This window comes from Trachurus trachurus, assembly GCF_905171665.1.
Source record: "Trachurus trachurus genome assembly, chromosome: 22".
In the NCBI taxonomy this organism is placed as follows: domain Eukaryota; kingdom Metazoa; phylum Chordata; class Actinopteri; order Carangiformes; family Carangidae; genus Trachurus; species Trachurus trachurus.
Genome location: NC_139907.1, coordinates 4321698 through 4333504, shown reverse-complemented (window position 1 = coordinate 4333504; position 11807 = coordinate 4321698). Strand labels below are relative to the sequence as shown.

Genomic DNA, 11807 nt, shown 5'->3' with positions numbered 1-11807 from the left:
ACAAACCAGCGGCGTCCCTGCTTGAGAGATCGTAATTTATAGCAGAGCATCTCTCCTCCCATTGGTCGGTATGTAGTCCATTCATTCAGGTGACTCCTTCTGCACACAGTGAGATAACATTTCACTACTACAGTAATTCACATTTCTGAATAATAACTGGGGATTTTGCACATAAGATCACATCATATAACCTGATTAATCTCTCTCATATTGCTCCACACCAGTTACATGGACAGAAATTAAAGTTACAAAAGGCATAAATTATAAATTAAATCGTTTTTTGTAACATTACAAAAGCAAATATCTAAGCATGGGCATAGGAAGCAAAAGAAAAAAGTCGGTAAATGCAAATATTTAGGTACTACAATGGCATAAATAGTCATACAACTATAAAATTTGGCAGAGTATCTTGACACATAGGGGGAGGCATGAAAAAAAGATTCTGGGGTTTGTTGCAACTCAATTTTAAGATATCACTCTGCAACTGGCATGATCAGAAACCACCCAAAGTGAACAGACAGATAGAGAAGTCCGTTGGCCACAGCAAGTGGGGCTTTGGAGATATAAAGGCTATCTTGGACTCAAATGGAAACTTATGAATTAAGGAAGTTTTCCATATACATGTTAAGCATAAATATTCTCCATAAAGTGCTGAAAAATAATAATTTTCATGAGAATTTGTCAGGCGAACAGTACTTTTTTTTGTCTTTTTTGGGATGTTGAGGGTGATATCTTAAAATTGAGTTGCAACAAACCCCAGAATCTTTTTTTCATGCCTCCCCCTATGTGTCAAGATAATCTCTGCCAAATTTTATAGTTGTATGACTATTTATGCCATTGTAGTACCTAAATATTTGCATTTACATAATTTCGCCCGCAAAATGACCCCAGAAAGGGGTTTTGGCCCCTGTAGCTTTCCAGCAGCTAGTTGACCGGATCGTCCACCCGCAGGTTTTAATCCTTGAAGTTCCTACATATCATTTCTGGTGTCAAACCTTTTACAACGCTACCTGTCTGTTTTCAAAAAAACTGGGATTTTGCCCCCTGGGTAGCCTACTTCCAGTCCAATCCGAAACTGTAGAAGAGGACAAATACAGACAAGTCCCATAGTGTCTATAATAAAGAGGGAACTGGAAAGGAGCCAGAAGTTAAAACTGAAGGGAACATAATTCATGTTATATAGGCTACTGTACATACTGTACATACTTACAATGTTGAACATCAGACAAGAGAAACTGTTTCAACACTCATGGTTTGTCCCTGAGGACTGTGGGAAAATATTTCAACAAGATTTGAACGGATTCACTCTTAAAGCTTCATGGTGACCTTTAGCATGAATCCTAATAACCTTTCATAGAGTTATATCCCTCTATGGTACACATTATGATGCCAGTGGGGGAAAAAATGTTTGGAGTGTTTTTATGTCTCAAAATAGACTAAATAAACATAATCTAAAGAAATGTATAAAAATTATTTATTTTTGGAAGTTTTTGGGATTTGTTGACTGTAGGCAACATTGTACCATTACGGTTCAACATACTGGCCTCATCCTCATCCACATTCTCATTCTTATTGTCCTCATCATCATCATAATAGCCTGATGTTTACTTTACTGCATCCAAAATCTAATTTATTAAGGATAAAAAACAAAATTATGATGAATTATATGTTTCTGAACATTATATTTACACCTAAACACACACTACCATAGTCTCATAATGCAATATTGATTCCATAATGGTCCACTGTTGCCTCAAGGCAACATTGCAATTTTCTATACGTTGTTGCTTTCGGGCAACAGGTGCATTTTAACAAGTTTCCATTATTTAATAAGTAAATAAATTGCATGGAACTATTAAAAATAAAACTGTACTAATCTATTAGTGTAAATATATTTTTTTCCAGATGAAAAAGGGCCAGGAAGTTACTGTATGTTTTCAGACCGTTTTAGTGGAGCAAAATGGCAAACCTGTTTCCTTTGAAAAAGTCTGCAAAAAAGTGTTTCAGTATGGCTTCTTGAAAGTCATGTGATAAATTAAAGCATTGTTATTGGTTCTCTAAGGTCTCCTCTCTTTTTTAAAGTATTACAGCATTAAATGGGATGAATTGTGGAGATGTGAGAGGCCAAAAAGTGGTATGTTGCCTGAGGGCAACATGTACCATAGAGGTAATAAACCCACCTTTAAAATGTCCCAAAATGAACCATGCTCTAAGTTGTTCCCAATCTTTGGAGGAATTTTCTAATTTAGAAAAATCAACAATTTTTCAACAGCAAAAAGCACCGTGTGACAAAAGATTATTCCATTTGAATGGTGCAAAATACGCAAAGGCAGTTTGTCCTACCTCAGTCCTAACATTTTTGATATTAAGAGCTAAGGGATTATGAGCATGAGCATCTACTGAGGGAGGAAAGATTTATTTCTGTTGAAGAATGGGCTTAAAAGTTGTGCTACATGTGGTTTAGAAGACAATTTATCAATCCAGATGCCCAGATACTTAAAGCAGGAAACTCTTTCTAAAGGAGTCCCAGCAAAAGTCGTTATAAATAAACACTCTTATTCATTACATAACAGGAGGTTATTTTTAACTTTTGTTTTATTTGCATATTGAATCATTATTAAACACCTGAAAATTGAAAAATAACCCTTCTTAGCACTTTTAAATCCAGGTTAAAAACATTTCTCTTTTCATGTGCTTGAAGAACTTTAAACTTTATCTATTTTCTTTTATTTTACTTTTATTTGCTATTGCTTTTAACTCTGTTTTTTGTGTTTGTTTTTATTCTGTTTTAATGCTTTTTTTAAAATGTTTTATGCTTTTTCTCTGTTTTATGCTTCTTTTTTATGTTTTGTCTTTATGTAAAGCACATTGAGTTGCCTCGGTATGAAATGCGTTATATAAATGAAGCTGCCTTGCTTTGCCTTTTAGGTACATTTTGACAAAATAAACGCCGTCTTCTTGGAAATGTGCCGAGCTCCAGGTAAAACACACCTGGAGCTGCAGACATGTAGAGGCAGAATAACTGGTCAGATGAGGAGGGGGAGGAGGAGGAGGAGGAGGAGGAGGAGGAGGAGGAGGAGGAGGAGGAGGAGGAGGAGGAGGAGGAGGAGGAGGAATGGGGAGAGGAGGGGGGGAGGAAGAGAGAGGAGGATGGGGGGGGGCAGGTGAGAAGAGGGAGGAGGAGAACAGGAAGAGGAGGAGGAGGGAGGAGGAGAGAGAAGGAGGGAGGAAAACAGGTGAGGAGAGGAAGAGGAGGAGGAAGAGGAGGAGGAGGAGGAGGAGAACAGAGAAGAGGAGGAGAAGGAGGCGGAGAACAGGGGAGAAGAGGAGGATGAGAGGAGGAGGAGGAGGAGGAGGAGGAGGAGGAGAACAGAGAAGAGGAGGAGAAGGAGGTGGAGAACAGGGGAGAAGAGGAGGAGGATGAGAGGAGGGATGAGGAGGAGAAGAGGAGAGAGTTGGAGAACAGGTGAGAGTGGGAGGAGAAGGAGGAGGAGAGAAGAGAGAGGAGGAGGGAGAAGGAAGAGGGAGAAGAGGAGGAGGGAGGAGGAGGAGGAGAGAGTTGGAGGAGAAGGAGGAAGAGGAGGAGGAGTGGGAGAAGGAGGAGGAGAATGGGTGAAAAGAGGAGGAGGAGGAGGGAGGATGAGGAAGAGAAGGAGGAGGAGAACAACAGGTGACAGGAAGAGGAGGAGGAAAGATGGGGAGGGAGGAGGAGAACATATGGGAGGAAAACCCAAGGGGGTGGATCGGACTACAAGCAGGCGTAGCTCACAGTCGGCCATATTTGAACGGGCAACTTGCTGTGACTCTGGCTGCAGTTACAGTGCGGTAGATAGGTGATCCACTCATCTTCACTAAAAAAAAAACGATTCATAACTCTGAAAAATAAATCAGTATGTAGCTATTACTTTAACTATTTGCATAATGTCACTATAATGTTACTAAAAGTACATGATTAAAATGGTCCGTGATTTTGATATGCTGCATCATAACTGCATAGACGTTCATAAAAAATCAAACCGTTTTCCAATCGGACAAAAACTGAGCAAATTATGGTCATTATAGCAGAACATGCAGCATAGGCTCAATGCTCTGAGGGAGAGAGTTGACCTTACCAAGATGGCCGCCGTACTGGCTACGCTTTGTCATTGGGCAATAGCGGTTGGGTGAGTTAGTCTTCTTATATATCTATGAGGAAAACAGGTGAGAAGAGAAAGGGGAGGAGGAGGAGGGAGGAAGAGGAGGAAAAGAGGAGGAGGAGGAGGAGGAGGAGCAGCTGCCATTCATGGAACCAGATGATGAACTGCTGCCATCTGCTGTTTAGTTGTGTGACTCAGTGTTGTTGCTGCTCTAACTGAATCAAACATTATAAAACAGAGTTATTTTGTGTAAATAGCAACAGAATCATTCTGTTCACATACATTTATTTACATTTCTGTTGCCCAAATGAATACTTACTCATTAAATCACATGTATATAAATGTTTTTTCTTTAATTTCTCTAATAGCAGCTGTTGTTGTTGTTTAATGAACCAAAGTTCTCTTCATCCCGACAGTCGTCATGAAGAGGAGAAAACAAATAAACACATTAACCCATGACCCCTGTGTCTTTGTTCACCAGCATCTGGATCATCGATGCTTTCAGAAACACTGTAGAGTCTGAGTCAACGTCCACACTGACTCACTGAGGTCACTCCCATAGACATATACTGGATGTCTGTTAACGTAACTTTGCAACTTTCATCAGAATAAACAGTAATTAAGTGCTTCAAAAACAGGGCCGGCCCTAGGATTTTGGTGGCCCCCTAAACCAGATTTTTGTTTGTGGCCCTGCACTCTAAACGCAAACACCAAATCACTGGTTAAAACTGAATACAGACATGTTTATGCCCTCTGAGGTTTGAGGCCATTTTCTCGACTTTTACATATTTTCTTAAATTTATCTTTTTAAGATACTTGCAGATGTAACAATACTCAAGTGTTTTATGTCTAAATATTAGAACCTCCGCTGTAAGCACACTGAGGCCAATTTGCCCTAGAACACTGGATAAAGAAATTATTTGCAGTCTTGAGAATGAACTGTTTTGGTGCTTGAAATCGGATATGAACACAGTAATATATAAGTGTAGAAAACAAGTCTAAAATGAAATTTTGTAAGATTGCTTTTTGAGCACAAATGTTGTCATTCTGCCATTCTATTTTCTCAAATGTGAGATAAAAGAAGCTGAATATTGACTTCAAATTACATATAAAGCTCATAGCTGCACGTGCAGACCTCAGGATGTTTAAATGACTTGAATGAACCCCGGTACCTTTCATGTGGCCCCCCACCTACACTGCAAAAACTCAAAATCTTTCCAAGAATATTTGTCTTATTTCTTGTCAAAATGTCTCATTTCTAGTCAAAGCTAATCTCTTTCCACTTAAAATAAGACTCATCACCTAAAAATTAACTTATTTTTAGATAATTTTCACTTGTTTCAAACAAATTTTCACTTGAAATAAGTAGAAAAATCTGCCAGTGAAAGCAAGTTGTTTGTGCTTGTAATAAGAAAGAAAAACTTGATCCACTGTCAGATTTTTCTACTTATTTCAAGTGAAAATCTGCTTGAAAGAAGTAAAAAGTGTCTAAAAACAAGCTACTTTTTATGTGATGAGAGTCTTATTTTAAGTAGAATGAGATTTGTTTTGACTAGAAATGAGACATTTTGACTGGAAATGAGACAAATATTCCTGGTAAGATTTTGAGTTTTTGCAGTGTAACGGCTGTGCCCTAAACAACCGCATAGAGTGTTTATGCCAGCGGCCGGCCCTGTTCAAAAATGTGTGTACAAAATGCTGATTAAACATGCAGTTCACGCGTTTACATGGCACGTAACTTAATTTCCTCTGAAAGTACGTCTATGGTCGCTCCTGTCTGAGTTAAAGTGTCAACTTGAACGTCCCGTCTCACGCTGATGTTTTCTATCTGGACACAGAGGAGATGTGAAACTACACTGAGATGGTTTATGGTTCTTAAATCCACTAATATTTCAACACCTCCAATAAAACAAAGTAAAAATAAATCTTCATTAAATTACTTAAAGTGTTCCACTACATGTCGGAGGGAATCTGTTTTATTTTTCCACATTTAGACGACCACAAATCTGAAATGTGTCTTTAGGACAACAAATTAAACACCGTGCTTTTATTGTGAAGGGGCTTTGAATTGAATAAACTTCCTGCCATAGAGCTCAGATGGTGATTTTACTTTTCATAGTTTTAGTTTTTCATAGTTTGTGTTTGAAAAGGAAAATCTGTGGTATGTTACTGAAGTCACGTGCAAAACAATTGAGTCCTATTGTTCATCACATTTTTAATGTGTCATTGAGTCAGCAAAAGGTGCCCAGGTTATGGAAACAAGCAGAGATTATCCCTGTTCCTAAAGTCAGCAGACCTAAAACTCTGAATGATTTTAGACCGATCGCCCTCACCTCTCTTTTAATGAAATCATTTGAAAAACTTGTCAAATCAGAACTGCTAGGGAGAACAGCACATGCACTTGACCCTATGCAGTTTGCTTACAGGGCCCATAGAGGTGTTGATGACGCCATACTTACCCTGCTGAATCTTTTATTTAAACATCTGGAGGGAAACAAAACCCATGTTAAACTGACTTTTATTGATCAGCTTTTAACACCATCCAACCTCACATTTTAGCCACAAGGCGTATCGAGCACTTTCAGCTGAGCCAGAATTTGGTGGGTTGGATTTTAGATTTTTTAACAGATAGAACACAAAGAGTCAAAGTGAATGGTATTTTATCTGAGTCACTATGTTCCTCTACTGGCTCACCTCAGGGATAGATGTGTTCTCTCCCCTTTACACAGTCATTGTGAGTTTGTTGCACAACAATGAATCCAGCCATGGTCCAGTCTTGCAGGATTTTATTAGTTGGTGTGATCTTTCTTTTTTGGTGCTCAACACATCCAAGACAAAGGACATGACTATTGATTTTAGGGCACAGACTCCAAATTGTGATCCCACAGTCATTAAGGGCCAATCTGTGGAATGTGTGGAAAGCTATAAATATCTGGGGACTGTAATTGATTCTAAACTGTCTTTTAACAAGAACTGTGAAGCAGTGTGTTTTTTTATCGAGCTTTTGTTGAGTCCGTGTTATCTTCTGCCCTGGTGTCCTGGTTTGGTAATCTGACAAAAATTCCCTGAACCAGATTATCAAATGGGCTGGTAGGATAATTGGTGAGCCTCAACTCACCATGGCAGCCCTCTATGACACACAGCTGCAGCGTAAAGCCAGCGCTATTCGTAATGACGAATGTTTGTGGCCCCTAAGGGCAGGACAAAACGGTACAGAAGCAGCTTCATACCCACAGCAATCGTAATGCTGAATAGTAAAAGCCACAAGGTGATCTTGTTCATATTGAATTTAGCTGACCCTAGGGACATGTGGAAGCACTTTTCTATTCCTATGACCATGTATTTTGATTATAGCTATTGTCTTTTTCCATTTGTGATTTGTGTCTTTGTGTCTGTGTGTGGCTGTTTTTTATACTGGGATTGCCGAGTGCCTGTCTGCACAACAAATTTACCAGCTAGTATTAATAAAGAAACCTTGACCTTGAAAATGTCAAAGTCAGATTATTGATTTTAGCAGCACTGATCGATGTGATTTTGTCACTGCTGCTGGACAGGAAGTTCTAACTTCATATCAAACTCAGTCAAATCACTGAAGAGTCTGTGGTGTCATGCGTCTAAACTGAAACTACATTGCATACAATTCCCATAATGCACCAGTGCTGGACAGTAGGACTCCTGTGTAGAGGATGCTTTACCAACACATGTTGAATTACTCACCTGAAATCTGAACAAGATGTGGCGTGTTGCATTCAGGGACACGTTTGAATCCTCATCATGGGTCTGGCTGCACATGTTCATTTCAGACATTCATTTTAACAGTTTCCCCCCCCGAGTGAAGTTTTATGGAGGTAGAGATGAATCTGGAGCTGCTGTTGTGTCACCATGACAACCAGTGCTGCTGATGGGAGCACTGGGAATCTTTACACCAGTTCAGTTAATCCAGGAGTCAGAGTTCAACTTCAGCCAGAACTTTATTTTATTTCAAATCCATCATCACCTTACAGGAGCCATGTTATTTTAAATAAACAATCCAAACTGTGATACAGAAGCATCCAGGACGGAGTCAGACATTCATTCAGACAGAGGGAGAGAGGGGGAGAGGGGAGAGGAGGAGAGAGGAGGGGCAGAGGGGCTTTACTTCTGGGCGGGCATCATGTCGTCGATGGACTGACCCTTCTCCAGCTTCTTCTCCATCTCGACCAGCAGTTTGACTCCATCGACGACCATCTGCACCAGCTCCACCTCGGAGAAGCCCAGTCTGTCGGCGTTGGAGATGTCGAAGGTCCCGCCCACGGCCGCCGTGTCCACGCCGCCTAAAGAGACAGAACAAACATTAAATACAGGAGCTGCTTCTACTCATCGTTCCAGTGAAACAGCGTTTCTCCTCCAGGTTCTCGTACCTGTTCCACGTTTCTGGAGCCTCATCCTCTTGAGAACTTCCTCGAACTTGGCGTGTTTGCTCATGTGGGGGATCTTCACGTGCACGCCCGCACGCAGGCCGGTGCCCAGGTTGGAGGGGCAGGTGAGGACGTAGCCCAGGTGCTCGTTCCACATGAAGGGGCTGCCCTTCGCCTTGAACAGGTCCTCAATCTGAACAGAAAAACAGAACCAACTGTCAGACACTCGTGTTGTGTGTAATGATGAAGACTAATAATGAGTCGTGGTGTTTCCTGTTTCCGACCTTGGTGAGTCCGGTGCAGAAGCGCTGGAACACCTCCTTCATGTTGCCTCCTTTCTGCATGGAGATCACACGCAGGTGGTCCTCCTCGTTCACCCACACCAGGAATGTCTTGTTGTCGTTGTGCCTGAAGACACAAACAGAGAGAGAGTTCAGTTTCCTCCAACATGAGCTCTGCAGACAGAGATTTACAGGTCGAGAGATGAAGCCTCCCACCAGATGCCCCTGGCGTCGGGCCAGTCGCGGGCCATCCCAGACGCCAGCAGCAGAGGAGACACTGGCTTGTCGAACAGGAAGTGGTCGTCGATGAGCTGCTGCTGCTCTGCGTCAGTCATGTTCTTCAGGGCGAAGTATTTCCCCTTCAGGTCTCCGCTCAGAGAGTCCAGAGCTGCAGGACAGACGTTTGAAAAACATGAAAACTTAAAGTTCCAGCTTCTGAACTGCAGGAATATTCTGTTTCCTTCTCCTGAAGCTGTTTAGTAAATTAACTTGGGAAACTGCAATGACTTTATTGTAACTGATGTTCTCATCAGTCTGTTTTACATTCCCTGTGCTGTTTCTCCACCTGCTGCCACCGGAGGGCGCTCTCTGCTGCACTAAAGGCTTCACTTCTCTTGGCCTCAGATACTTCAGCTTTATTACATAACCATCACTGAGCTGGAGAAGCGTCTCGGTGCTGATGTCACCGTCGCCACCGTGTCGTCCTCACCTTCGATGGAGAGCTGCTCCACAGCTCGTCTCTCTCCTCGGCTGCAGTGTGGCGGCAGACAGTACCCGCGGATGCTGCGGCCTGTTCGGACTCGGGAGCTCAGGACGTAGTTGGGGTCGAGGTCGTCGCCTCCCTGAGAGAGAACGATACATTAGTTTCTGGTGGACGGTGGCTCAGAGCTGCAGATAATTATTATTTTGTATGTTCATGAAAATGCAGAGTCTCATTACAAATAAACGTATAAATGAAATGAAACGCAGTACCTTCAGGTTGTCTGAGTTGAGGTCGGTCTTGTGCTTGTCTGAGGGCTTGTATCCTCCGTGACGGTCCTCGATCACGGGGTCCAGCAGCTCCTTGAAGACCTCGTACGTCTCCTCGTCTCCGGCCACGCAGCCCACGGTCATGATGAAGGGGTGGCCTGCACACAGACAACAGGGTCAGAGGAGACAATGGGACAGGAAACACAGACAGACTTACATCCTCAACTATCTGAATGTGCTGAGTGACACGAGGCCTCAGGGTGGGACCGTTACTGTAGCCTACCAGGATTGTCAACCCCTGTCTGAATGACAACATCTATGGTGACGCCGTTGGGAGTAGCTCGCTCTCTCAGCATCTTGTACATGTCCTGGGTTAAGAACTTGGCCATGTGGTTGTTGTGCTGACTGAGATCTGGGAACTCGTCCTCAGCTGACAGCCTCTTCAGGGTCAGCTTGGCCATATTCTCAGAGCTAAACAGAAACACAGTCTACAGAGTGAGCACAGGCTTTACAGGTACAGGAACTCTACACTGGGAATGTGAAAAGCTGGAAGCAGCCACACTCTGCTCAGCTTCACTCTGACACAGCTGTGGATTATCAGCTGCTCTCTGCATACATTATGCAACACTGTAATCTTTTACCATTTTCTATAATAAAACTGAAGTGTATCTGTGATAATGGAGGAGGAGGAGGGGCAGCAGCTAACTGGTCTCCATATGTCTGAATCTGTTGCTCACACTTTATCCCTGCAGCAAGGTCACAGTGCAAAAAGCTGCTCGTGTTCCCCCGCAGGAACACGGAGCTCCGCGCGCCATTAACCGCGGTCGATGAGCCACGGCAGATGGCCGCTCCGCCGGAAAGCCGCTTGAGTTTTTACCTGGGTTATCAACCCCGGTCTGGATGACATCATCCACGGTAAATCCACTGGGGGTCTGTTTGCTCCTCAGCTTCTCGTAAATGGCAGGAGTCAGGATCTTGGCCATGTGATTGTTGTGTTTGCTGAGGTCCGGGAACTCCTTATCCGAAGCGTACTTCATCTTCATCTGGTTGTGTGTGTTACCGAAAGGCATGGTTGATCCCTGGGCGGAGGATGGAGGGAAGACACGGTGAAAAGCAGCGAAACAGACCCGAGTTGCTCGGCGCAGACAGTCGGCTTCACGTCTACAGCTCAGTCCCACATTTACATAATTTAGCAGAGAAGACTGAACCACATCAGATAAAGGAGTCGGAGCCTGCAGTGAGCGCAGCGTCCTGAGTGCATTCAGACAAAAGCCGAAGCATGATGCACCAGTTACTTAATCTCCTTTTAGAGGCATTTATGGATCCTATCATTTTACATTATCTCATAAGCCTCAGCAGAGTTCACATTAATCCCTGTGGTGGTGAAGAGCGGACACATTCAGAGGCCGTGATGCCCTGTCTGTCTGCACCGCCCTTCTAGCATCGTTAAAAAATGAAAAAATAAAAAAGAAATCACGCGTGTGTGTGTCTCGGAATCTGAGTGAAATAACCTCCTACCTGTTGTTGACGGACTTGTGCACTACTACTACTACCAGGGGTTGATACGAAGATCCCTATTTTTCCGACCGAGGAGCTCACAAACCACCAGCGGCGTCCCTGCTGCTCTCCGGTGCGGCTGATGACTTGAGATCGTCATTTATAGCGGAGCATCTGTCCTCCCATTGGTCGGTATTTGTAGTCCATTCATTCAATTGGATGCGCTGACTCGGCTCCGGAGGGTGCCTCCTTCTTCTACACACTGAGATTTCACTACTGATTCACATTTCTGAATAATAACTCGCATTTTTGCAAATAAAATATAAAATCACATAATATAACCTGATCCATCAGCTTCTATCTCTTTCATATCGCTCCATTTTAGTAACTTTGATGGGAAATTAAGTTACGTGCCATGTAAACGCATGAACTGCATGTTTAATCAGCATTTTGTACAGTTGTAGCCTACACACATTTTTGAAGCACTTAATTACTGTTTATTCTGATGAGAGTTGCAAAGTAACGTT

The 11807-nt window shown here is 42.7% G+C and overlaps 1 protein-coding gene across 1 annotated transcript; it reads right to left on the bottom strand.

Moving 5' to 3' along the window:
• Positions 1–8088: 8088 nt before the first annotated feature.
• Positions 8089–11430, bottom strand: ckba (creatine kinase, brain a). Its single transcript, XM_083998827.1, has 8 exons — positions 11302–11430; positions 10661–10862; positions 9787–9941; positions 9524–9656; positions 9031–9202; positions 8818–8941; positions 8537–8726; positions 8089–8449 (listed from the first exon to the last, which is right to left on the bottom strand). The coding sequence occupies exons 2-8, from the start codon at positions 10851–10853 to the stop codon at positions 8271–8273; spliced, it is 1146 nt and encodes a 381-aa protein (XP_083854953.1). The 5' UTR covers positions 10854–10862; positions 11302–11430; the 3' UTR covers positions 8089–8270.
• Between the last annotated feature and the right edge of the window lie 377 nt (positions 11431–11807).

Excerpts from the sequence above, each read along its gene's own strand:
- ckba (XM_083998827.1), bottom strand. The coding sequence starts at position 10,853 with ATGCCTTTCGGTAACACACACAACCAGATGAAGATGAAGTACGCTTCG. Across the intron at positions 9,657-9,786 it reads TCAACTCAGACAACCTGAAG|GGAGGCGACGACCTCGACCC; the intron begins GTACTGCGTTTC and ends GTTCTCTCTCAG. Across the intron at positions 8,450-8,536 it reads GCTCCAGAAACGTGGAACAG|GCGGCGTGGACACGGCGGCC; the intron begins GTACGAGAACCT and ends CTGTCTCTTTAG.